The 24,285-nt window shown below is 40.1% G+C and overlaps 1 protein-coding gene across 3 annotated transcripts in view; it reads right to left on the bottom strand.

Annotated features, from left to right (window-relative positions):
* The window catches only part of AMBRA1 (autophagy and beclin 1 regulator 1), a 190,111-nt gene that overhangs the window by 28,927 nt on the left and 136,899 nt on the right, over positions 1 to 24,285 (bottom strand). For all 3 annotated transcript variants that reach the window (XM_056851046.1, XM_056851047.1, XM_056851048.1), the window contains one exon: positions 17,950 to 18,089. In XM_056851046.1, the coding sequence (XP_056707024.1) occupies positions 17,950 to 18,089 (140 nt within the window). The remainder of the gene's footprint in view (positions 1 to 17,949; positions 18,090 to 24,285) is intronic.

The following is a 24,285-nucleotide window of genomic DNA, read 5'->3' as shown; positions in this document are numbered from 1 at the left end:
AAACTTTTCACTTTATAATTAGCTGGCATACTTGCTGTCTCAATGAAAGAAGCAAAGCACCAAGGTGATTTGGCAGGTTACTAGGAATAGATTGCCATCTGTCAGTTAAATCTGAGTATGATGTACATCAAAATCCCTCTGCTTTTTTGGGTAATCTCATTCAGCAAAAATTATGATGAACTAGAGAGTTTTTGATGGCTGATCAGTTTTTCCTCCTCTTCTTGTTTCTGTTGTTGAGCTACAACTCCCCACAGATCTTCCAGCAAACCTTTCAGATGTCAGCAACAAGCCGCACTCTTAGGCATTCTTCACAATATAAGGTACTGACAGATTAAACCCCAGTATCCATTTGAACTATTCCCCACTAAAAATCAGAGCAGCAAGAACAAAGAAGTAAATACAGATTGCCCATTGCCGCAGGTGGGTGATTTGCAACTAAGTTTGCTCCATCAGTTAAAAAGCAGCAGGAACCTCAGAGTAATAATTTGCCTTGGTTTCAGTAAACAGTAGAATTGTATGAAACTTCACTCTCTTCCCCAACTCTTTTCTAACAGGTTTTATAAACCCAACCTTCTATTTCACTCTATCATGTGCTGCCAAGTTGGGCTGAGATGGAAAGGGGAGGAGGGAGGCCTTTACTTTTAGTTTTGCAGCTTGCAAAAAACCTTCCCATTTTTTATTAGGGGGGGGGAGAGACCTCAAGTGAGCAGAAGTGATTGCTATTGTATAGGAATTGCAACCATCCCATTGGGAGTGGCAGCTGGTGGAGGGCAAAGGTGACAGGGCAGTGAGGCAGGTGAAGAAACACCTGTATTATCCGGTGGCTCAGGTAGCAACAACACTCCTCTCAATCTAACTCCCATTCAGCAATGCCAACCTGCTACTTCCTCTATGTACTTCCTCTATCTTGTAACAAATTTCAAATACATCGGTTCTTGTAGGTTATCCGGGCTGTGTGACCGCGGTCTTGGTATTTTCTTTCCTGACGTTTCGCCAGCAGCTGTGGCAGGCATCTTCAGAGAAGTAACACTGAAGGACAGTGTCTGGACAACCTACAAGAACCTGGATAGCCTACAAGAACCGATGAACTCTGACCGTGAAAGCCTTCGACAAAATTTCAAATTCTTTTGACTGTGAGCCTTGTGGGGACATAAATGTATAGGGGAAAACTGTTATATTTTGCTCTGTGCCCTAGAGTTTGATACAAAACAAACAAATTCACGTATCCAACACTTTTTTAATGTGCTGGATTTCAAGTATTGGCCGCTTTGGGAAATAATCTTGCCAGAAAACATGGTGCCAAATGTAATAAATAAATAAATACATCTAAACCCTCATTTACAGAGATGAATCATGCAAGGTCAGAAAAAAATTCCTGTGGGAAAGGAAAACTTTGCCTAAGAAGGGACATCTGTCTGACATGCAGCCATTTTTACAACCTTGAGAAATTTTGTGGTGCAGACCTTCTAAGAGAGATGGTAAATCCCCATCTGGGCTGTATTAAAGCAGACTGCAGATAGAAACTGATATGATGGAATATTGCCCCTTAAAAAAAGATCATCTCAAGTGAGAATGAGGCCCATCACAATCATATAATTACTTGAGGATTTTAAAACAGAAGTAAGACTACCCATTCCCTCTGGACTTGCATCCTCTCACAAGTACTAGAACATGGAAAGCATTAAACACATTCTTTCTGACTTTTACCATGAAATTCAGCGAGACTCCCCAACCTTTTGGCACCTGTGGCCAACTTTGGAATTTTGAGAGTGGGTGGTGAGCATCACCTAAAATGGCAGCTGCAGAAGTCACAGCCAAACTCCAAATGACTACCACAGGAGGTGGAGCCAAACATAATACCTCCCTTCCTAAGTATGCAAAAGAATTGCAGAAGGGGAATAAAAAGTAATGAAAGAAAGCTTCAAGGGAGAAGAAGAGAGAATTACAAGAAGGAAAGCCTGGAGAGGGAATGAAGCCACAAGCCCCCGTGCTTACCAGTCCTCCTGATCCTCTACTGCAGTGGTTCCCAACCTGGGGTATGCATACCTCCAGGGGTACGAACCAGGACATTTAGTGGTATGCAAAACAATTGGATAATGGTGGTGGAAATGGACTGCCAAGGGGTACACAAGTGAAAAAAGGTTGGCATCCGCTGCTCTAGTGGCTGTGGCTGATTTTGCAGTTGTGTAAAACTCTTTCATTTGATTGACAACCGATAACAAGCCCTGCAATGACCTCTCCCAAAACGCACAATGGGTGCCAGGGAAAGTACTGGTAGGTGCCTATGGGTGCCACGGGGAACCCTGATTTAGAGTGTAGATTTATTCACACAGGCTACCATTAAATCCCATACTCACTCTGCCTCAATTAAATATAGGTCTAAAGCATATACCCACTAACTTGTTGCATTATGAGGAATTCAACAGACCTACAGAAAAGAGGGAATGAATAAATATCCAGGATAAGCCAATTACTGATGTCCTTGGCAATCAATACTTCTTGTTCTTCCTTTCCTTAGTATGATGAGTGGCACAGTAAATACTGCAATAACAAGCAGCAACAGTTTAGAATGTGTATCCTTCTGGAGAAAGATGAAACTCCTGTAACTATTTGGTATTGTGTACACAGCCCAAATTATTATTGGTTGTATTCCATATTAGCAGTTCTTCCATGCTGTGGGTTAGCACCTACAATAAAGTATTTTGAAAGCCTTTATTTCATATACACCTGGAGATGTATGTAATTGACATGCCCAACAGCAAATAATGAAGCTGCAGCTCTGCCCCTTTTACACACTATTCTTCAGTCCCAAAGCAAGGGGGAGGGAAGAAGGCAAGGGGCAGAGGAACCAGACACTATCCAGACCTGATACATCAAGAGAGATTCCTGGAACTGTCATACAAAGAAGCAACTTCTTGAATCTGAGTAAAGGTAGTAGGTCACATGCAATTATCACTGCTATGCATTTCCTTGGGGGTGGTGAGATGTCAAGTAGAATTATTGGTGCGGGGATTTCACAGTAGAAGACAATGGATAAAATATGTTTATGGAGTAGGGGGTATCCATGTGAAACAATCAATCTCTGTAGAACTATATCTAATATTTCTCCTTTCCCTAGATTTAACAGCCACTGGCTATCCACTATCCATCAACCACTTCACACTTTAAAAAGGGGAAATGAAATTTAATTTTTCCTTGACACTATAACGAGAAAAGTTGCCACATCTCTCACGCAATTGACCGATCTATTTGACAGCAGATAATGCAGTATCCGCTTCTCAGAAAGTGTCTTTAGCTGTTTTATCTAGGAAGTGATATATTTATTTCATGCAATATTATTTTGTGGACATGCCAAAACAATGTGGGCTAGGGAGTCTATTTGTTCTGGACAAAAAGGGCATTTTTGCTCTTCTGCAATAATTTTATTGTATCGCCCTTGTGTCTCGGCTGAGTCTATGGCATTACATCTCGCCAATAAGAAAGCTCATCTGAGCCTATGAATTTCTAACCAGTGGAAATAGTCTAGCAAGGAGAAAGTTCTGTTGAAAGGTATCTGGAAGAAGCGAGGTCTTCCCCATTCATCCTTAGGGTGGGTAAGAGAAAGTTTCATATCTTAGACCTGGTTCCTGTACATAGAAGTGTTAGGGATAAAGCTGCGCAGTGAGGTAATGTCCAAGACTGGGCCCATACCCACCGGCAGAGCCATCCCCAGACTTACCCAGGAGTTACTTACTTGGGAACTCACAGTGCCACCAAAAGGGAAGCCCACCAGGACTGCAGCAACAAGGAAGAATGCTCTTTCAGGCCACAACTCAACTAAATCCACCAGCTGTCAAGCCAGTGAGGAGGAGGAACGCAGTACAGGCCTTTCAAGGCCTTACTTCCATCTCTGCCAACAGCTGCTGGCAGTTTAGCCCAGACAGGGCAATGGGAGGGGGAAAGAGGCTGCAGGCGCAGCCCAAGATTCCCCTGGAGTCTCATGAGATTGCAGGGGAATTGACTGAGCACGTGCGGCCGGCTGGCACTAGCTTCGTAAGAGGCTTAGAAGCAGGGCTGTGAGGAGGTGACCGAGTTCTCTTTCCAGGCTGTGCAAGAGAGACCCAGTAGAGAGGCAGAACCAGGTGCTGCAAGCCCAAGCAGGACACAAAAGTGCATGATGGATAAGGGAGGTGCTGAGGGCAGGGGCACGGAGTTCCCTGAACCCCATAGGTGGGTAATGCCCTGAGGTGGTCGAATGGACAGCACCACTTCAGACTGCCGATGGTAAGGTTCAGCTTTGAATGTTCCTTTGTGTAAAAGTTCTATTCAAACCAAAAAGTAGCATAACAGGGGGAAAGGTTTTATCCCCTCTCTAAGTTTACTGTGCTGTTTGCAGTTTTTAATATAAACATTCCACAAATGATCGTGCATAAACTTCCACCTGCAATCCAAAGCAGCGCAATCCATTCTACCACCCCAGGTCTCTGCCAGCTAATTCTTTTGCATGCCTGACCCAGATCTTCAAGTGACAGGAATCCAGTTTATGTCCTTTAAAGGCCTCACAATGTTTGACATCATGTGACCCTCCCCAGGAAGATTCTTTATGAATACATGAATGGGAACGCCAGGAGAAGAAAACTAAAAACCCAGATTACAGCCTGGGTATCTGTTTTAGGGGAAAGGCCAAAACTGTTAGGATAATTGGCTCCACGGCAACTGAATATACAAACACGCACACTGACAAAACAAACAGCATTACAGAGAGGACTCTTTTCAACCTGAAACCAATTTTAAAAAGCCTGCACAACAGGTCTGGGAGCATCAGTGGTCAATAACCTTTTACTGTCTTAATGGTAGCATATTGTAGCTACTCATTAGCAGGCGTTTTACACCAGCTACAAAATTTTGGATCAAACGTCGCAAACAAGGCTTGAGAATGGAAAAGTCATTTATATCGAAAAAATAATCTTTTGAAAAAACTTCCTGCCTTGGATAGCACAAGGCAGTCAGAATGTCATCTGTAGTAGCCAAGCGAAAAGATAAATCTAATTAAAAAGAGATGTTGGAGGGGAGTCAAATAACCTCATACACAATGTGGCCAGAGGTAATAACAAATGGAAGGTTTCTAAGAAAGTGTTCTGGAAGTACTAAAATCCCTTTATTTTGTGGCTGGAAATCCAAGTCCACAAAACTAAGAAGATATGCATGCATTTATTCATTTTCTTCTTTCTAGAATTCTGGTATTTTAATTTCAATTTTAATGTTATATATTTGAGAGGAGTGTATTGAAGTCTATTGAACACAAGATTCAAAAGGTAGACTACAGTAAAGGGAGAGGGACTCGAGAACATAGCAACACGAACTTTTTCTGAAGGAGGAAAGACCCACTTCTTGAAGCCCTACCCACAATGTTTGATAATATTATTTTCCATATGTTTTCTGGTTTCTCTCAGCAGCTAGGAGGTCTAGTAATTTGCTGCACTGTTTTTACAGAATGGTTGATCTTCAGATACTGTATTCAAAGCCATAATCAATAGCTAGGCAGATTTCTATGGTCAACATTTTTAACTGTCCCGCAATGTTTTGCTCTGCACAGCCTGGCTCTCCAGCAATCCAAGAACAGTTATGGAAATGGCTCATAATTTGATACAGAGGGCATATCTTTAAACATAACAAAAATGGTTGTAACAAATATCTGCGAAATAGGTAGTACAAATCGTAATAGCTTTATCTAGAATTTGGCAAAAATTGAGAATGTAAATGATGGCTCTGAATACCACATGATAATTTTAAAAAAATTTATTATAGTCATTTTTCAGTACGCCAATGAAAAGAATATGAAAAATATCCTGTACGTCATATATCAAATTCAAATCAAGATATAAAATTACCATATTCCTACAATCTGTAAAGTTTATCACTCAGATTTTGCATCAGCTGCTATCAAATATAAATCCATTTTTGTCCAATAATCCTTTGTTCAGATGTATATCAGAATATTCTCGTTTACTCACTCATTATGCTTGTTTCTATTCCAGCATAGAACAAATGGTTCCCATGTCTCCACAAACATCTCCTGAACCTTGTGTTTACCTTCCCGCATTTTCTTATATGCTGCAATTTTGTTCATCCGTACAATATGCCATATTTTACAAGCCCACTCAACAATACCAGGAAGGCTTAACTGTTTCCAAGCTTGCGGTAACAGTTGTCTTGCCACCACCTAAAGATTTTTTAGCAGATACTTTTTTCCTGCAATATATCTACAGGCAAAATACTTAAGAGAGCTACTTTAGAGTCACAGACTAGTTTACAATCTATAATATTATTAATCACTTTGAATATGTTGGTCTAAAGCCTGTGTGCTAGTCAACATTGCCACCATTTAAGAAAAACGTTGCCAATTATTTATTGCGACACCGACATTTCTTAGAAGCTCCTGGCAATATTTTCATTTTATTATTATTTTATTTATTTACTTTATACCCTGCCCTCCTGTGAAAAGCCAGGCTCAGGGCAGCTAGTATCTGTAAGTAAGCCACAGATAGTTGCTACCAACTGCTTGTGAGCCTCAGTTTGATTTAAAATGTGTTCAAATCAATTTAAACCCATGATAATTTCTGAAAAGCAACAGGAGCATTTATCCCAATGACATTCTCGTGATGCTTGACTTAATTTGGCATTGAAAGGATGCAAACATAGTTGAAGGGGTCATGCGGGGGCTGGTTTACTGTCCAAGCGACCTAAGCGGTTGCTTGGATCACCAAATCAGCAGATAGCAGCACATGGGATTAAGACCCATGCTGTGGGTTCAAGACAGTTTACAGAATGCCTCTCAGTCCCTCTTGGAACTAGTGGGGTGGGATGGGAGAAGGGTGCTTGGGATGGTGGATTGTGTTGAGCTGCCCCTGGAAGTGGTGTTGCTCAGTGCTGAGAAAGTACTTGAAGTTCAATTCTCTTGTTGCCATCCAAGTCAATGAAGTGGTGGAATTACTTAGACTGATTATGTGCAGCTTCTGGTCTAATCTATTTCACTTTGAACGGAAACTCTTAAATGTTCTTGAATGGCTGAGGAGAGAGTAAGCTAGGCTTTTCCTCTCCCCCAGCCAGTTTTTCAACAGCTACTTTACTTAGTTATTTAACTATCTCACAGAGACTCAAGGTAGATTACATGGTGTAAATCAATGGAATAATTATCATGAAAAAACTAATAAGCAGTGCAATAAGACTAGGATGACAAAATTAGGAACAGTGGAAAAAAATCACACAGGATACGTCAACTGATGCAGAAAATGGAATTACAAAAATAGAAAACAATGCAATAAGAGCAGGATAATTACTACAACAAATAGATAATACATAGCATGTGTATGTTAAGTGCTGTCAAGTTGCTTCCAACATATTGCGACCGTATGAATTACTTGACCTCCAAAACTGTTAACAGCCTTGGTCAGGTCTTGCAAACTGAGGGCTGTGGCTTCCTTTAATAGCCAATCCATCTCAAGTTGGGTCTTCCTCTTTTCCTGCTGCCTTCAACTTTTCCTTACTGTCTTTTCCAGTGACTCTTGTCTTCTGGTGTTGAATGCCATAGCACTGGCCCAAGAGAACAAGATATAAGAACCATCAAGTCCCTGAATTGGATCTACCTCTGTTAATGAAAGAGTAGGCAGTTTCAAACTTGTCAAGAGGGATGTTTTATAGACAAGACTAACTGTTTTTGAACACAAGGTACCACACTGCAACCCCCTCATATGCACACCTGCCACATTTTTGGACTTCAAATGCCACTGTACTTCACTACTCATGTTTTCTGATCAGAGCCAGTTATGAGATTCTACAAATTGAGTAAACCATACCAGAATCTTAGGGCACTTCTGGCTACTTAAGATAGTTATAAGTCTTACAGTATCATTCTGAGCACAGTTACACTCTTCTAAGCCCACAGACCTTAATGGACTTAGGACAGTAAATGCTTAGGATGGCACTGTTAGTCTACCACTGCTTAAGATGTTCTGATCTTTTGGAATCACTTAAGCTACTTAGATTGTGTCAGAGCAGAGAGTGACTTAAAATTTTTAAGCAGCTTGAATGAGCAGCTTGAATGAACTGCTCTAAAGGTTTAAGGCATTTTAAATTGTGTAAGCTCTTACAGCAGCTTGAACTTCAATTAGCCTTCACTTAGGGCCTACTTTAAGTCCCTATAGTAGTTGAGCAGTCATTAATACTTAAACAATTAAAGACTAAAAACTTCAAAGCAACTTGTTCATATGCAGACTTAAAAACTGATTCACTGCAGAAAGAAATTGGCTCAAGCAGAAAGCAGATTCCAAGTTAAGAACATTACAAATTTTAAGAGCAAGACTATATTCTAGTGGGTACTCAAGCATTATATTAAATTGCACACCTGTGATACACTTAGGCTACAAGCTGCTGTCTTGCTTAAACTTCAATGGCTGCAAGATCTTCAAAGCAAGCCTAGTTTGATGTTTTAACCTTGGTTTTGTTTTTCAAAATGGGAACACAGGAGAACAGTGAAGCAAATGGCAGACCAAAGACTAGGAAAAGGAATGTTGTGACAAAAGATACAGAGAGAGGACTCTACCAGGTCACAGATACTGAGAGAGGGGGGAAAGTCAAGAAAAACAGAATTGTTTTTTCAGCCTGTCAAAACTCACCCTTCTGCATCATCCTAACTAACAAGGGAAAGGAAGATAAGCCAGTAGCATTATACAGTGAACTGCATCCATAGATCTTCGGATGTCGTGTTACTGTTCTCTTGTCCCTTCACCAGTTACCCCATACCCAACCTGATATTAAAAGTAGATTTAAAAAAAAAAATAGGGCAGTTGTACTCACAATTTCACCTAAAAAGCCAGTGAAGAATAAGGCTGCCAACCACTTGGAGAAAAAAAGTCTTATCCATTTAACCAATGGTAATGGAATGTTATTTGCTAGCTTATGTTATTTGCCTCCTTGCCATGAAACGCTTCAGCTGTCTGCTTCCACAGATTAACCCTCCTTTAAAGGGACAAGACATTTTTCTCCACACCTATTAGCAACCTTAATAAATATATGGCAGGACAGACAGGAAGAGAAAAGGGGAAGAAAGTAAGGCATGAAAATGGGGGTCCTGCCAGATGAGCAATTTTTTACTGTAATGTCTGTGTTTAATATCTAGGTTCTCTAATTTGATCTTTTGGTATTGATTACCATACTTAGGATAATATTCAGTACACTTCTGACCTTTCATCTCCTCTGGTTGATCTCTCTTTTTCCTTTTTTGTCATTCCCCATGGCTCCCTTTAAAATCTGAAGACAGGGTTTTTATTTGCCTTCAGGATTCTTCCTCTCTGGTTCCTTCAATTTTTTATCAGTGCCTGATGTTACTATTTCCCCCTTTTCTCAAGCTAGAGTTCTTTTTCATTTCAGATCACATCAACAGTGATGTCATGTCACTTACAGTCTTTAAACATCATTAGAATTGTTATTTACTTTATGTTGATTCTAACTACACTTGTGTTCAACCTGCTACTTTATCTCATCTGAATTACCGTTGTTGTTGTCTTTAATCTTCCTCTTGTCTCTTATTTTTTGCATTCTGCCAACTTCACTTCTTCGGCACATAAATCTGACTATTTCACCACTAGTATTTTTGTCCCAGCCCCCTTTTCATTTCACATTCAATTTACAATTATGTTGTTTACTGGATCATCTTCCCACCCCTTTCTATTACATGGGTCAATTGATAGTTTGAGCGGGGGATGCATAGTTCAACCTTTAAAATTAAATTTTAACAAGACTTTATATACATAAAGGTATCCATTCTCTCATTCCTGCTCTCTGATTTGCCCTCTTGGTCTCTATACTCCCGTAGCTCTCTGTTGCTCATTTGGTCTCATTTAATTTTTCTGTTTCATGTCACGTTTTTCCCTCACTGTTCCTTATGTATGAAATCACCGCTTGCTGATATTTGGTTAACTGGTTTTCTTCATTTGCTTTCCTTTTTTAAAACATACATCTGTTTAAAGGTATCCTATGACTAAGTTTACATTTTTGGCATTCTCCTTCTCTTCCTACAGATTTTAATTATACTGTATTTTGTTTTTTGTTGTCTATTTTAGATTATGAGCAAATTAAGGCAGGTTCTGTGTTCACATGTGGTCTGTATAGTATTGCGCCAAACAGCAAAAACTGGAAATACTGAAATACTGAAATTATGGAGCTGACAGATAAGGAGAGATAAGAGATAGTAGCTTGTTAACTTTAGTTATGTTTTAGCTGATATAAAGATTACTTTCCAGAAGTATCAATGAGGCAATGACAGCTGGGATTGTACGGGATTTATAGAAAGAATGGAGATGTTCTCATAGAAGCACTCTGTGGTGCTGCCAGTGACTTAGTGCGGGATGTGGATGTAGTTGAGCCAGTTGGCAATAGTGACCACGATGGCATCAAATTTAATTTATATGTAAGTTGGAAAGGGACTGGGAAATCTCACACAATTACCTTTGGCTTTAAAAGAGGGAACTTCTCAAAAATGAGAAACCTGGTAAAGAGGAGGTTGAAAGGAACAGTTAGGAGGGTTAAATCTCTGGAAAAGGCTTGGGGGTTACTCAAGTCCACATTACTAGAGGCTCAGCTAGCTTGTATACTGCAGGTCAGGAAAGGTGGCTAACGGGTAAGGTGAAGGAAGCAATTAGAGAAAAAAGGGCTTCCTTCAGAGACTGGAAGGATTGCCCAAATGAGGCAAACAAAAACAAACACAAAGGAAATGCAAGCAGATAATCAGAGATGCAAAAAAAGATTTTGAGGGGCATATTGCTAAACACATCAAAACAAACAATAAGAAATTCTTTAAGTATATTAGGAGTAGGGAACCAGCTAGGGAAGCGGTTGGACCATTGGATGACAATGGGAGTAAAGGAACACTAAGGGAGGATAAAGTGATTGCTGAGAAACTAAATGAATTCTTCTCATCTGTCTTCACTGTTGAAGATACAGGGCAGATTCCTTCTCCTGAACAGAGATTCTGGAGAGGGGAGAATGAGGAAGTGGGGCAAATAGTGGTAACAGGGCAGGAAGTCCTGGAACGTCTAGACAAACTGCAAACTAACAAGTCACAGGGACCAGACGGTATTCATCCTAGAGTTCTTCAAGAACTCAAATGGGAAATTGCTGAATTCCTAACTCCTAAGATATGTAACATGTCCCTTTGATCAGCCTCTGTACCAGAGGACTGGAGAATGGCCAATGTAACACCCATTTATAAAAAAGGTTCCAGGGGGGACCCAGGAAATTACAGGCCAGTTAGCTTAACGTCTGTTCTAGGTAAATTGATGGAAAGCATTATTAAAGATAGAATTGTCAAGCATGTAAAGGTAGGTCCTGTCTCACTAACCTATTAAGAGTTTTTTGAAAGTGTCAATAAACATGTGGACAGGAATGAGCCTGTGGACATTGTGCATTTGGATTTCCAAAAGGCTTTTGACAAACTCCCCCACCAAAGACTGCTAAGCAAACTTCATAGTCACGGGATAAGAGGACAAGTCCTCTTATGGATTGAGAGCTGGCTGAAAAATAGGAAACAGAGAGTAAGAATCAATGGTCAGTTCTCACAATGGAGGGATGTGAGCAGTGGGGTCTCTCGCGGATCTGTGTTGGGACCGGTGCTTTTCAATCTGTTCATCAATGACCTGGATTTGGGGTTAAAATGCAAAGTAGCCAAGTTTGCAGATGACACCAAATTATTTAGTGTGGTTAAAACAAAATCGGACTGTGAAGAGCTCCAAAAGGATCTCTACAAACTGGAAGAATGGGTATTAAAATGGCAAATGAGATTTAATGGGAGCAAGTGTAAAGTGATGCATATTGGGACAAAAAATCCCAACTTCACATATACACTGATGGGATCTGTGCTGGCAGCGACAGACCAAGAAAGGGATCTTGAGGTGGTAGTGGATAGCTCAATGAAGATGTCAACCCAGTGTGCGGCTGCTGTAAAAAAGGCAAATTCCATGCTGGCCATAATTAGACGAGGAATAGAGAATAAAACTGCTGATATCATACTGCCCTTGTACAAATATATGGTGAGACCACACTTGGAATACTGTGTACAGTTCTGGTCACCACACCTAAAAAAGGTTATTACAGAGCTTGAAAAGGTGCAGAAAAGAGCAACCAAAATGATTAGGGGACTAGAGCAACTACCCTATGAGGAGCGGTTAAAATGCTTAGGGCTGTTTAGTTTGGAAAGAAGGCGGCTGAGGGGAGACATGATAGAGCTCTATAAAATTATGCATGGTTTGGAGAGAGTGGCCAGGGAGATGTTTTTCTCCCTCTCCCATAATACTAGAATGCGGGGTCATCTGCTGAAGCTGGAGGGTGAGAGATTCAAAACAGATAAAAGGAAGTATTTTTTCACACAACGCATAGTTAAATTGTGGAACTCCCTGCCCCAAAATGTGATGATGGCTGCCAACTTGGAAGGCTTTAAGAGGGGAGTGGACATGTTCATGGAGGAAAGGGGTATTCATGGCTACTAGTTAAAATGGATACTAGTCATGATGCATACATATTCTTCTCCAGGATCAGAGGAGCATGCCTATTATCTTAGGTGCTGTGGAACAACAGGCCGGATGGTGCTGCTGCAGTCGTCTTGTTTGGGGGCTTCCTAGAGGCACCTGATTAGCCACTGTGTGAACAGACTGCTGGATTTGATGGGCCTTGGTCTGATCCAGCAGGGCTTTTCTTATGTTCTTATAGTCTTAAGCAACAGTTGAAGTAAACGTTAAGGTTTGAAAAGGAACAGAATTGGAACATGAAGGATAGTTTTGTATAGAATATTTTTATTTTATCAGAAGTGGAGAGCAAATTACAGATTTGGTAAACAAGTTACAGATTTGGTGCTTACAGAGTCTGAAAAAGGGCAAAAGCCAGTGAAGACATGAATGTCACAAGTTCTTTTGAGTGTGTTACTCAAGAAATTAGAAGGTATGGAATTGATAGGTGGTAGGAAAACTTGTTAAGTGGATTGATAAGATGTTTGATAATGTATATTTTTGAACAGATGAAAATACAAAGAGAGGAAAGGAAGATGTCAAGATGATATTTGCTCTGCAGAAACCATTTTGCTGAGAAGACAAAACCGATTCTTAAAAAGGCCTGTTTCTGAAAGGAAGATACAGTGTTCTCTTTGACCAGGATATGAGAGTTTATCTGCCACATCTGAAATGTACCTAACAGTGTTGGCTGATTGCCTGGAGAAGGATTACATTTATGAATCCTGTACATCACTATTTCATTATGAATAGTAAAGATGTATACAAACAGTCCTCTTTCTGCCATGAAGCTCACTAGATGACCCTGGGGGCAGTCAGCCTAACCCATTTCACAGGATTGTGAGGACAGAAGGGAGCCCAGAGCTCTGTGAAGTGTGAGATAAAATGCAGTACAAATAAACAATAAAGAATACAAATAGAGGGTCATTGAACTAGAAAACTCTGACTCTTAAGAGCCTCTTGCAAGAAAGAACCGATAGGGTTGGATCTTATGCACTATGAAATGAAAAAGTTCATGAAATGGATTCCTCCCCCTTCCCCTGTAATCTCCTATGTCCTTTATGTAAAGGTCCTCCTAAGGATCAGAGGTCCATTGGGAACAAAACGGGATGGAGCCAAAAGTCATAACAAAGTCATAACAAAGTCATAACAAAGCAACTGTACTTTATGCAGCCAATGATGTAAACTTTATATTTACTTATTTACAGCAAACATTATGAAGGAAAACTGAAAATTCTTGATTAGTAACAGCCAGAGCAATGGTGACAGCTGAAGGTTAAAATGGGTGCTCTATTGAACTACGGGGATTTGCTCGTGCAAGGAGGATTGTGCTGTACAATTCTGAGAATAATTTACCTGCTAGATTGTGACAAATGACAGAAAAACACATTCAGAATTAAACTGGTTTTGAAATGTCCTGTCGCCATCTTCTGAGGCAATGGCAATAGCAAGATATAGCAACCTACTTACAAGAAATCTGTTTTGGGGATGTGCTGCTAAATGGGTCTTAATACAAAACCCAAAGAAAAAAATCAGACTGATTTCAGACTGATTCAAACAGAGGCACCTGCAAAAGGTGCCCAATGAAACAATGATTTTTGCTAATTCAGGGAAGTTATTTGCTACATGTGTCAGGCAACATGGAGCAATGCAGAGATATATACTAAGAATGATCAATAAGAGTTACATTGGCACACTAATTATATTGTTATATTCGACAGATGTAAAAAGTGAATTTATACATATATAGTAGGATATATGGATATAAACTCAAGGTAATACAGCAAGGTTCAAAAATGAAGGCTCTGTGCTTTAGTGGTTCTGTTCCTGCCTAGCGGGCAGAGACCAGAAGATGATGCTGGAAGGCTGTTGCTCTGCAAGATGGCATTTATACTATGTGGTTTCAAAGGACTCTGTGCTGTCTCCTTTGCTATTTAATATGTACATGAAAGTCATTGGTAAGGTCTTCAGATGCTACAAGAAAAGGCTATACAAAACATGAGCTACTTTACACATATGCTGCTCAACACAATGAAATGAATGAAGACTAGAAAAACCCAAGGATTTTATATGCAATGTGACAAGCAGACTGGATTGGTAAGCTGCCCATTTACTTCTACACTGAAAATCACTGTGCTGACTAGCTGTAAGCAAGTAGCATCACATTAGTCAATGTTTTAACATGTCCTGGGGGAACAGAAAACAGCAAGTGAGATAATTCACACACACACACACACACACACACACACACAGCAGTACAAGAGGGTGAAGGTTATTCAGTTGATCCTCAGTCTGTAAACACATAGTATTAGTACAACAGAAGTGCAAAGATAGAACTCCGGATTCATGATTCCGCTACCAAAAATACAGGTGCCACAGAAGTCTCTCACATTCCAGGTCCTTACTGAGGTGACAGATATAACTATTATTGCCACTCAGATTGCAAAGTAGCACTACCTTGCTAGGCAATATTACCAAGTTCCCAGTCCAGCTTCTACTGCCAGGGCAACTACAGAAATAAGAACTCCTAACAAATGGGGGTTCAAAGTGGCTGTTTGGTACAGCTAGCACATTTCAGTGAACAAAGAATTAGAACACTGTAGTACTTCCAGTCTTTTCCCTCATCGTTCACCCACAATGGCTACTCACAAAAGGCAAACCATGCACTCGGGCCTCTGTGGCTGGGAGGCATCTCCTCTAATGACTGAATAGGCCAGTGAGAAAATGGGGTCAGTCAGCAGACAAACATGACAGATGTAGGCACTGCAAGATGGATGGCTGTATATTTTGCAGCATTAAAATCTAGGTGAAACCTGCAGTCCTCAGAGAAGCATCTATGGCTGGCTGAAACGATGCATGACGCAACAGACAAAAATGAACTGACAAAAGCAGGAACACAGTATAAACAGTGCCTCACATGTATGTTTTTATGCTATGTTCCATTTCACAAGTAAGTATAATAAGGTATTGTTATACAATACATAGCATGCTGGCTCAGATCATTCTTTTCTGTTTATATTACATACTAGGAAACCAGGCCTTTGACTGAAACACTCTGTAGATTAATAATAGTTACTTGGTGAATTCATACCACTATCATTTGTCATGCTTTCTTAATTGTTTTTGAAGAAACATTTTAGCTTAGCCTCTTGTTCACAAAACATTGTAACAGACAGGAATGGCAGATAGGTGGGCAGGATAGACTCATACAATAGAATCATCAAGTTGGAAGGGACCACCAGGGTCATCTAGTCCAACCCCTGCACAATGCAGGAAATTCACAACTATCTCCCCCCCCACAACCCCAGTGACCCCCTACTCCATGCCCAGAAGATGGCCAAGATGCCCTCCCTCTCATGATCTGCCTAAGTTAGGTGGCAAGGATTTGGTGGGTGGTTGGGACTGGAGCTCTGGCACAACTTTTAAGGTACACCATCCAGTACTTCAAAAGCAGAGCTCAATACCAAGGTTGGTGCTTTGTAATAAAGAGGTTTTCACCATACTTGAAGCCCTGCTTCATACAAAAAAAACCTCTGGAATATTCTTTTCAACGTGACTGCTGAGAGAGTCAGAGTTGGGAGTAGTTTACTGCTAGGGATTGGTAGAGATGCATATATCTTCAGATGTACTTATCTGCCCCATACCAGCTACCAGTCTTGTGAGGGGGGAAAAACCCAATGTGGTAGAAGATTGATTTCCATACAGGCAATTAGTAGGAATACATCTTCTACCACATTGGTTTTTCCCAATTTCATCTAGGGATGTGCATTTGAATATTTATGATCTGACACAGTGCCTGAAGTTCCCTATTTTCTTTCCAGAATACTAAATTAAACAAGGCACTCCCAATATTTTGGGATTATTGAATTTATCTCCCCCCACCCCCAAATATTGGAAATATCTGGATTGTATCGGCTTCCACTGTTTTCAGCAGGGTAATCCTAGCACCTAGAAGCCAGCTCCACCCCATTTATAGACAACATTCCTGAAACTGAAATATTCCCAAAATGAATTCCTAAAATCAGACCTGCACTCTTGAAATTTTGTGAAAACAATACTCATGCCTTTCTGAAACTACTAAACACAATTTAAACAAAATGTTTTGAAGTACACACTCCTAACTGCATCTGTCTTTTTTGAAACCTGATGGGTACCATCAGTTGGGGAAGCAGAGATTCACAGTAAAGAACTGGAGAGAGGAAAACCAAGAGAAGCAAATGAAACCCCCATCAACCAGTACAGCAAATATCTGACCAGTCAACATAAAAGCCAACAGATATAAAAAAATCAGATGCATTACTAGAGCTGATGATCTTGACACTGGCAACCATAGTGTGCCCAGAAGGCTACTACTCTGGGACACCTGCTACCCAAAGCAAGAAGAATGAAATGATCATAGTAAAATTGATGTTGTTGAGGAGCTCTGTTCATTACTGAAACAGGAAATAAGTTTCCACATGTTGTCTTCCCACTAAAAGCAATACATGCTCACCTGTATCTATTACGCTATATAATAAATGAAGTCATATATTTTAATTTAATTTGACTACATCTGCTGTGATTTTCCTGGTTTTACATTGAGAGCAAACTATGATAAATAGCTGAAGCATCTAATGCTTGAATTGATATGATGGGTAAAAAAATATAGATAGTGAGATCTACTAAGAAATTCACAGTAATCATTTGAGGTTCATGATTTAGATAAGGGGGGGAAAGTTAATTTTAAAGCTATATTAAGCCATGTGAAAAAGTGTGATTATATTACTAGCAAATGGAAAAGGAGAAATAAGGAGTGTCGTACTGGTATCTGGGAGACCCAGATTCGAATCCCTACTAGTGCCAGAGAAGCTTGCATGGGGACCTTGGGCCAGTCACATACTCTCAGCCTAACCTACCTCCCAGGGTTGTTGTGGGTATAAAATGGAGGAGAGGAGAATGATGTAAGTTGCTTTGGGTCCCCCTTGGGGAGACAGGCGGGGTATAAATGAAACAAACCAACAAATAAATAAATCTTGAACAGCTGACATAAAGAGCTTCAGAAAAAATTAGGTGTATTAAAATCATCTAACTATTCAGTGGTGCCCTCCTTTTAGTGCCTTCAAAGACTGTCCACTTAAATAGAAAGATTTAAACCGTTCAAAAAAGAATAAACCATAGTATACTTGTCAGGAAGAGGAGACTAATCCTTGAAGGTCATTATAAAATTGGTCCTGCCTCCCCGGAAGTGCATACAAATCACCCACTGATCACAAGATGCCCTTGCCTCAGAGGAGAACAACAGTATACTTGTCAGGAAAAGGAGACTAATCCTTGAAAGTCATTATAAAATAAGGTAAGCATCTGATAAAATGTTTTAACAACAAGAAAAACAAAAGGTTGAGGTATCCTTCAAGCTCTAAACCATGTCACTTACTCTGGTCGACAAATCACTAGGTCCCCCTTATTAGTGCCATATGCCAATCCCAAGCCTGGTTCAGGCAGCCAGCGAGCAGAATTTATGCTGACATGCCTCCTTTGGTCAGCAGGCATTGGGTACAGGACGTTGAACACTCTCTGAAAGAAAAAAGAAAAAGGCAATCACCATTTAATCCAACAGATGATGAAAGCTACCCAGCGGACCAAATAAAGTCAGTATTTTACTTGCCGTTAAAACAATCAAACTGTAATTCAGACATAAGTAACCATAAACATTTAACAGGCTGATTAGAAGGCAGCTGCATAGCAGGTGTTCTATTGAAACAGTCCATAAGTACTGACTAAACACTGGGAGAGTACAGTCTATTGGCATCAGGCTGGACTCCAGCATGACCAGAGTTTTCTAGTCCTACTATAAAGGCCCACTATTATGGCATAATTTGTCACATGATCATTAGGAAAATTTGTTGAAAGATTAGGAGAAGTCGAATTCACTCAAACAGTTTAAGGTAATGCTTGGGGTGTTTGGGGTGACAGCTCAGGGGCTGAGTTGTTAACATCTTCTCTCTGCTCTTCTCCTCCCCTCATTCCAATCTTAATCTCCTTCAAAAAAAGAAAAAGAAAAAAGGAAGACGCCAGATGGAAGGAAGGAACTGCTAGGGAATTGCCCCAGTTGTGAGCAGTGGCAGCTGGAACGTCAAGGCCAGGAGCAGACTGTTCCTGCTGTTCCATGATCCTTCTGCTGCTACCCAGCCAGACTGAAACAAGATCCAGGAACCACGTTTTCCATTTGCAGTACGCGTGAGGAAATACCTGGCCCTGCAGGAATTAAACATCCATTTGTTTGGTTATGAGTTCAGGCTTATGAAATATGGTAGTAGTGGTAACAGTATTTTCCATGTACTTGCTGCAACTCCAAACCAGCAGGAGTCATTTGGCTCTAGGCTTCTTTTATTCTTCAAGGCTTTCAGGATGGATCATTTTGTTTGCTGTTTTATTGGGACTGGGATTAATGCAGTTTCACTGGAATCTGACCACAGCTATTCCAGTTGTTTTATTTATTTTATTCACTATTGTGTTTTAGCTTGATTGTAAGATATGATTTTGGAGGGCTTTTAAAAGTGGAAATTCTTAAAACTGGCTTTATCTATATTGCTCATTAATGAACCAATAAACCAAACATTATATTGAAGCAACCTTCTTTCAACAGCATTAACAGTATTAGTTCTGTCATTTTAATCCAGAAGATACAGAATGGGAGGGCTGAGTTGTAACCATGATTTGGTGCTATGCGAACAAGACTTGTGCTCCCTTCCTCACACCTCCCCTCACATGATGCAATTCAATGAGTTACTACCTCTGTAACGCTGTTGCATCCAAACTAACAACTTCTGGTTTACCCTTACCCAGCAAATCAGGATTGCAAACCAGCTTCAAACTGTGCACTTCAGTCCTGGTTTGGAGAGCAAGCACGAGCCATTATTTGCCAGCTTGATGTAAATTAAAACTATGATTTGCATTAACTTTAAAGATACTAACGGATCCCACAGACACAGGAGAAAGTGGACAGAGGGATTACATTAGCGTAAACCTCCTTCACCTAGTGCCAAATCCCAGTTAGGCATTACTTCTGAACCAAACTAATGACCCTGGGTAACTGAGACACTAAAAACATCAGAGTCTGAAATAAAAAAGCTCATGAATAAAATGCATTCAGCTCCAAATTAGCTCCCTCCCCCATTTAAACTTTCTACCCATAGCAAAGCAGATTATGCCCAAAATAAACCCTATGAGATAGGACTGCCACCGACTCTCAGTCTAACCTAGCATAATTTAGTAAGTATTATGGCTTAGCAGGTATCTGATTCTACTGAATTTTAATGTGTGGTATTTTACTGATCTGATGTTTTATTGATGCATTATATGGTGTAAGCCACTACAAATGTTCTATTATTATTTATATAGCGCTATCAATATTGTGGTACTGTACAGAGTACTTAAATGTCACTGCTACAAGAAGCTTACAGTGTAAAATGACCCCTGTTGGCAGTGTCAACTGCAAAAATATATATAAACAATTTATAAATACATCAACAAGGTACAGAGGCAAAGACAAAGTAGGATACTGCTCTTCAGTAATGTGTGGATGCTACTGTAAAACGGGTTAGTAAGAACACTTCCAAAATACTGGAACATCAAGGAATGCTATAGCTCAGAAACAAAGGTTTGTGTGGTCAAGAGATCAGTAGCATTTCAAAATTATATCCTATTTCAGCTTACATCCTATCATATCTAGATGACGTTACTTGTTCTCTGCTTCCTAGCCACTATCTGATCTGCTAAGGTATAGGAATCTCTTCCCTTGTATATCGGTACAGAGCCCAGAACAGTGGGCCTGCCGTCAAGCAGTTATTGTCTACAGCAGTACAGAAGTCAACAATGAGACATCAGTAAACTTGCACACCCACACGCAGACAGCATAGCAGCATATCAAATGATTCTTTCAAGACATCTCAGCAAGACAGATATTAATCAGTGCTCTTTGCCCTTCTATTTTGCTCAGCAAAGTAAGTGGCATACAGAGAAGTTCAGTGTCAACTGAGGCTGTCAAATCCCTAGTGCTCAATAGTTATACCATTTCAGCATATTTGTCCTCTTCTCCTCTTCTCTTGACTAGGCAGCAGAGAATCCTATGTACACTGATAGGATCAGTTGCCATGGAGATTATGGTGCACACTCCAATTTTAATGGGGTTATGATAACAAAGGTGTTAATAAGAGCAAAGATGCATTAATTCAGAAAATCACCACTGTCTGAAGTGTGACAGAATGGAAAGAACATGTTGGGTGATTATACTGTAAACTTATTTCCTGAGTAAATATTTTCTCTTGAGCAACTGCTTGGGAACTGTGACTGGCAAGATTAGTGCCCCCCTGACCCTCCTTCACTTCTGACACTCATTACACTGCATACTCACTGTTAGAAGCTGCCTGGAAGCCTCTGTCTTCTCTGCAATCACCTGAAGGCTAATATGAAGCTACAGTAATATATTATTAAGGCTACTCTATTACGTGGAAGCCTCAGCTGATGGAAGCCTACAAAAAAGTATGGACAGTAGACAGAGATGGCCACAGAAACTAATGTCATCCAATCTTCAGATGGTTGCAGAGAAGTTCTTATCCCCTCTTCTCATGCTGTTTCCTATATCCCACACTAATAGGCAGATACCATGCAGCATTAAGGGAAAATGGCATTCATGCTTGTGCTAATTATGGGATAAAAGCAATGAGGACAGCTATATGGCACAACCTTCAGTCTCAGCAGCAGCAAAGACCAGGTTAAGCAGCCTGATGCAGTTTTATAGATGAACTCACATCCATTAGCAGGATTTCTGGGTAGCGTCTGATATGACTGGGGGAGGAGACAGTTTCTTTTGTACCATAAGTGCACAGTTGCTGCAAGGAATCTTGCCACTTTCCCTCAGGAGAGGACTTCTACTGAAAAAAACTGCATTTTTCCAGTGTGATACTGTCACTGGGTAATTAATTGTTGTTCCTCCAGCTGTAAAGTTTGTTGCACAATGAAGTGCCATTGCTCAACTGTCATGGGTCCGTTTTAGCTAGTGACTTATCACAGCTTCCCTCCCGCCCAAGCTGGCTGAGCTACTTATATGTGTTTTGAGGTTTCTTTAAAATCTCTGTCTTTTAAAACTGCATGCACAGACCCCTCTAAAAGTGTCTCTCCCTTCCCTCTTGCAGCAAGCCTACCTGTCATTCTTTATGTGAGAATGAGATATTGCGACACACTGATATTAAATTGGGGCAAGCGCTACTAAAATGCTGAATGGGAGTCTTTTTTTTTTTTTTTTAATCATCTGGAACATCCCCCAGAAGAACGCCAGAAAGCACTGAACATTATATTTGGCTTTTCCATAAGTGATAACCACAGACAAAAGCTGGTAAAGAAATCGCTAATGATTTAAGAATTTTCTCTAGAGATTCTACTAAACATAAATGTACAAGGCTACCCAAAGCCAAGCAGCATCACAACCAAGCTAGCCTGCTCATCAGGAAAGAAATTTTCCAACTTTGTATTTTAGAGACAGTGTCTAAGACCAGAGTGTGGTGGTATCTAGGAGCTAATGAGGTGACAAAATCATTCTATATGCTCATTTTCTAAGCCTACTTTTGTTAAGAACTGTTAAGGAAGACAAATTTTGCCTGATGAGAGAAATCCGTGAAATGCATGAGCTCCCATTTTAGTAAAGGAACATAAACTCTATAAAGTAATCATTTTAACTTTTGCACATTTTCCTTATCAATCCAGAAAAAGGGCTCAGAAAGATGACCATTTTATCACACTTCTTATATGTGGTACAATCTTACACCAGGATGATACAATGACCAAGTTACCCCAGATCAAACAGCTCATCTTGGATCATTTGGACAAGGGTGAAGGCTTATACTTGAGGTTAGTGACCAACAAATTGACAGGCAAAGACAATCCCATGCTAGGATACTTAGGTTTCACAGTTCAACTGTGAAAAAACATTGCTTATACCTATAAAGAGTGTAAAAAACTGAATGAATTTTGCAAGAAAGGTTGCAAAGAGCTGTTAATCAAGTGAGAAGATTGAAAGTGTGTTACATCTGTTTTGCCTTTCCCAGAAGATTCTTATGACCTGTGAGGCCAAGAATGGCCAATTTCATCATAACAACTGCAATATCATTTCTAGCATATTTGGAAGATGACATTAAAGGATTTGAACTCAAAGCAACTGGACTTTAGACTGACACATGCCAAGACACTCTGTTCTATTTGCTCTGACATCACAAAGCTTAAATTGAAGAGGAAGGTAGAATCTGAAGATGAAAAAATGTGGATTTTAGAGCGGTAAGTGCTAACAACCAAACATAAACTCTGAATCTTGGATCATATTTTTGGGAACCATTTCATATGCTCTTTTATCAATCAATCAAGTTTTATTTCGATACAATATCAGCTCTGAATATACTCTTTTAAGATATTTCTTCTATCTCCTGAAATGCTTCTGAAAAGAAATCATTTTCTTGCGTAAGATAATTGATTGTGAGGTAATTGTGAGGTAATTGTGAGGTTGGGTTTATTACTGCCTACTTTTAAGATAGTCTGCTTGACTGTACAGTGATGAATGCAAAGCAATGAAGCAGGCTAGTCTAAGTGAAAGGAATACTGGAAAGCGTTTATGTACCACTAAGCCACAAAAGAAGGCTACTAGCTCCAGGAATTGCAGTGATTGGTTAGAGACAAGTATGCTGAATTAATATGCAAAATCAATGTGTTTTGGAACCTGCAAAAGCCAGAGAGGAGCTGTACTAATCCCCTTTCTGATCACTCCTCATTCCAACAGATCAGCAAGATCAATATGGATGGGCCAGTAGTGGTAGCGCCAAGCAGACACTGCTGTGTCAGAACACTGCTAGGGTGTACTTCTTTTGAGGGGCTTCCTGTGTTCGCACTCCATGCACTGGAGGACTGCTCTTGGAAACAACGTAAGTGCATTCCCAACTATAAAAGCATAAAACTATTTTTTTGCAGCACTGGCAATAGATTCACATCAATTTTGACTAAGAATCTATGAGAACTATGTAGGTAGCTTACTGGCACCTTCAGTGTGCTTGGAACAGATTTTCACAAACAAAAAAAGTAGTTAGGCCCCTGCCCCCCAAGAAGCAATTCGCTTCATAGGACAATAGTATCTGATTCAATGACACAGCATAATTTGGGAAGGTCTATAGCTCAGTGTTAAGAGCACATGCTTCATGTGTTTTCCCCCCTCCCCATATTATACCCTTAGAGAAAATGCAGAAACATGCTTGGTTATTAGTTATTTATATTTTTTTACACATATACACAAATATACATACAAAACCCCATGTTCTGCAGAGAATGGAGATAACCAGTTTCTTCCCCTCAAAAGAGTGTAAAATTTCTCTCTCTTGTCAAAAGGTCACCACCGAGACCATCTGCCACATTCAGAGAGCAGTGAATGGCCAAATTTAAAGTAATATAATCACGATCACACAACAGGAAAGGGAGAAGCTGGGGAGAAATGACCCAGGACATCAAGACTCATGTGAAATATTCTAAATATGTTATGTCTCGTAATCCTAATGATTCTAATCCTTCCTTTTATCTATTCGATTTTATACTATCCTTCCTCCAAGGAGCTTAAAGTAGTGTATACAGTTCTCCCTTCCTCTTCTATCATCATAATCACCCAGAGAGCTTTGCGGACAAGCAGGGATTTGAACCCAGGACTTCCTACTCCAATATGCAATATGCTAATCTCTAT

Source organism: Euleptes europaea, chromosome 6 (assembly GCF_029931775.1).
Source record: "Euleptes europaea isolate rEulEur1 chromosome 6, rEulEur1.hap1, whole genome shotgun sequence".
Classification (NCBI taxonomy): Eukaryota; Metazoa; Chordata; class Lepidosauria; order Squamata; family Sphaerodactylidae; genus Euleptes; species Euleptes europaea.
Note: the sequence above shows the minus strand (reverse complement) of the source record. Positions and strands in the feature narration are given on the sequence as shown.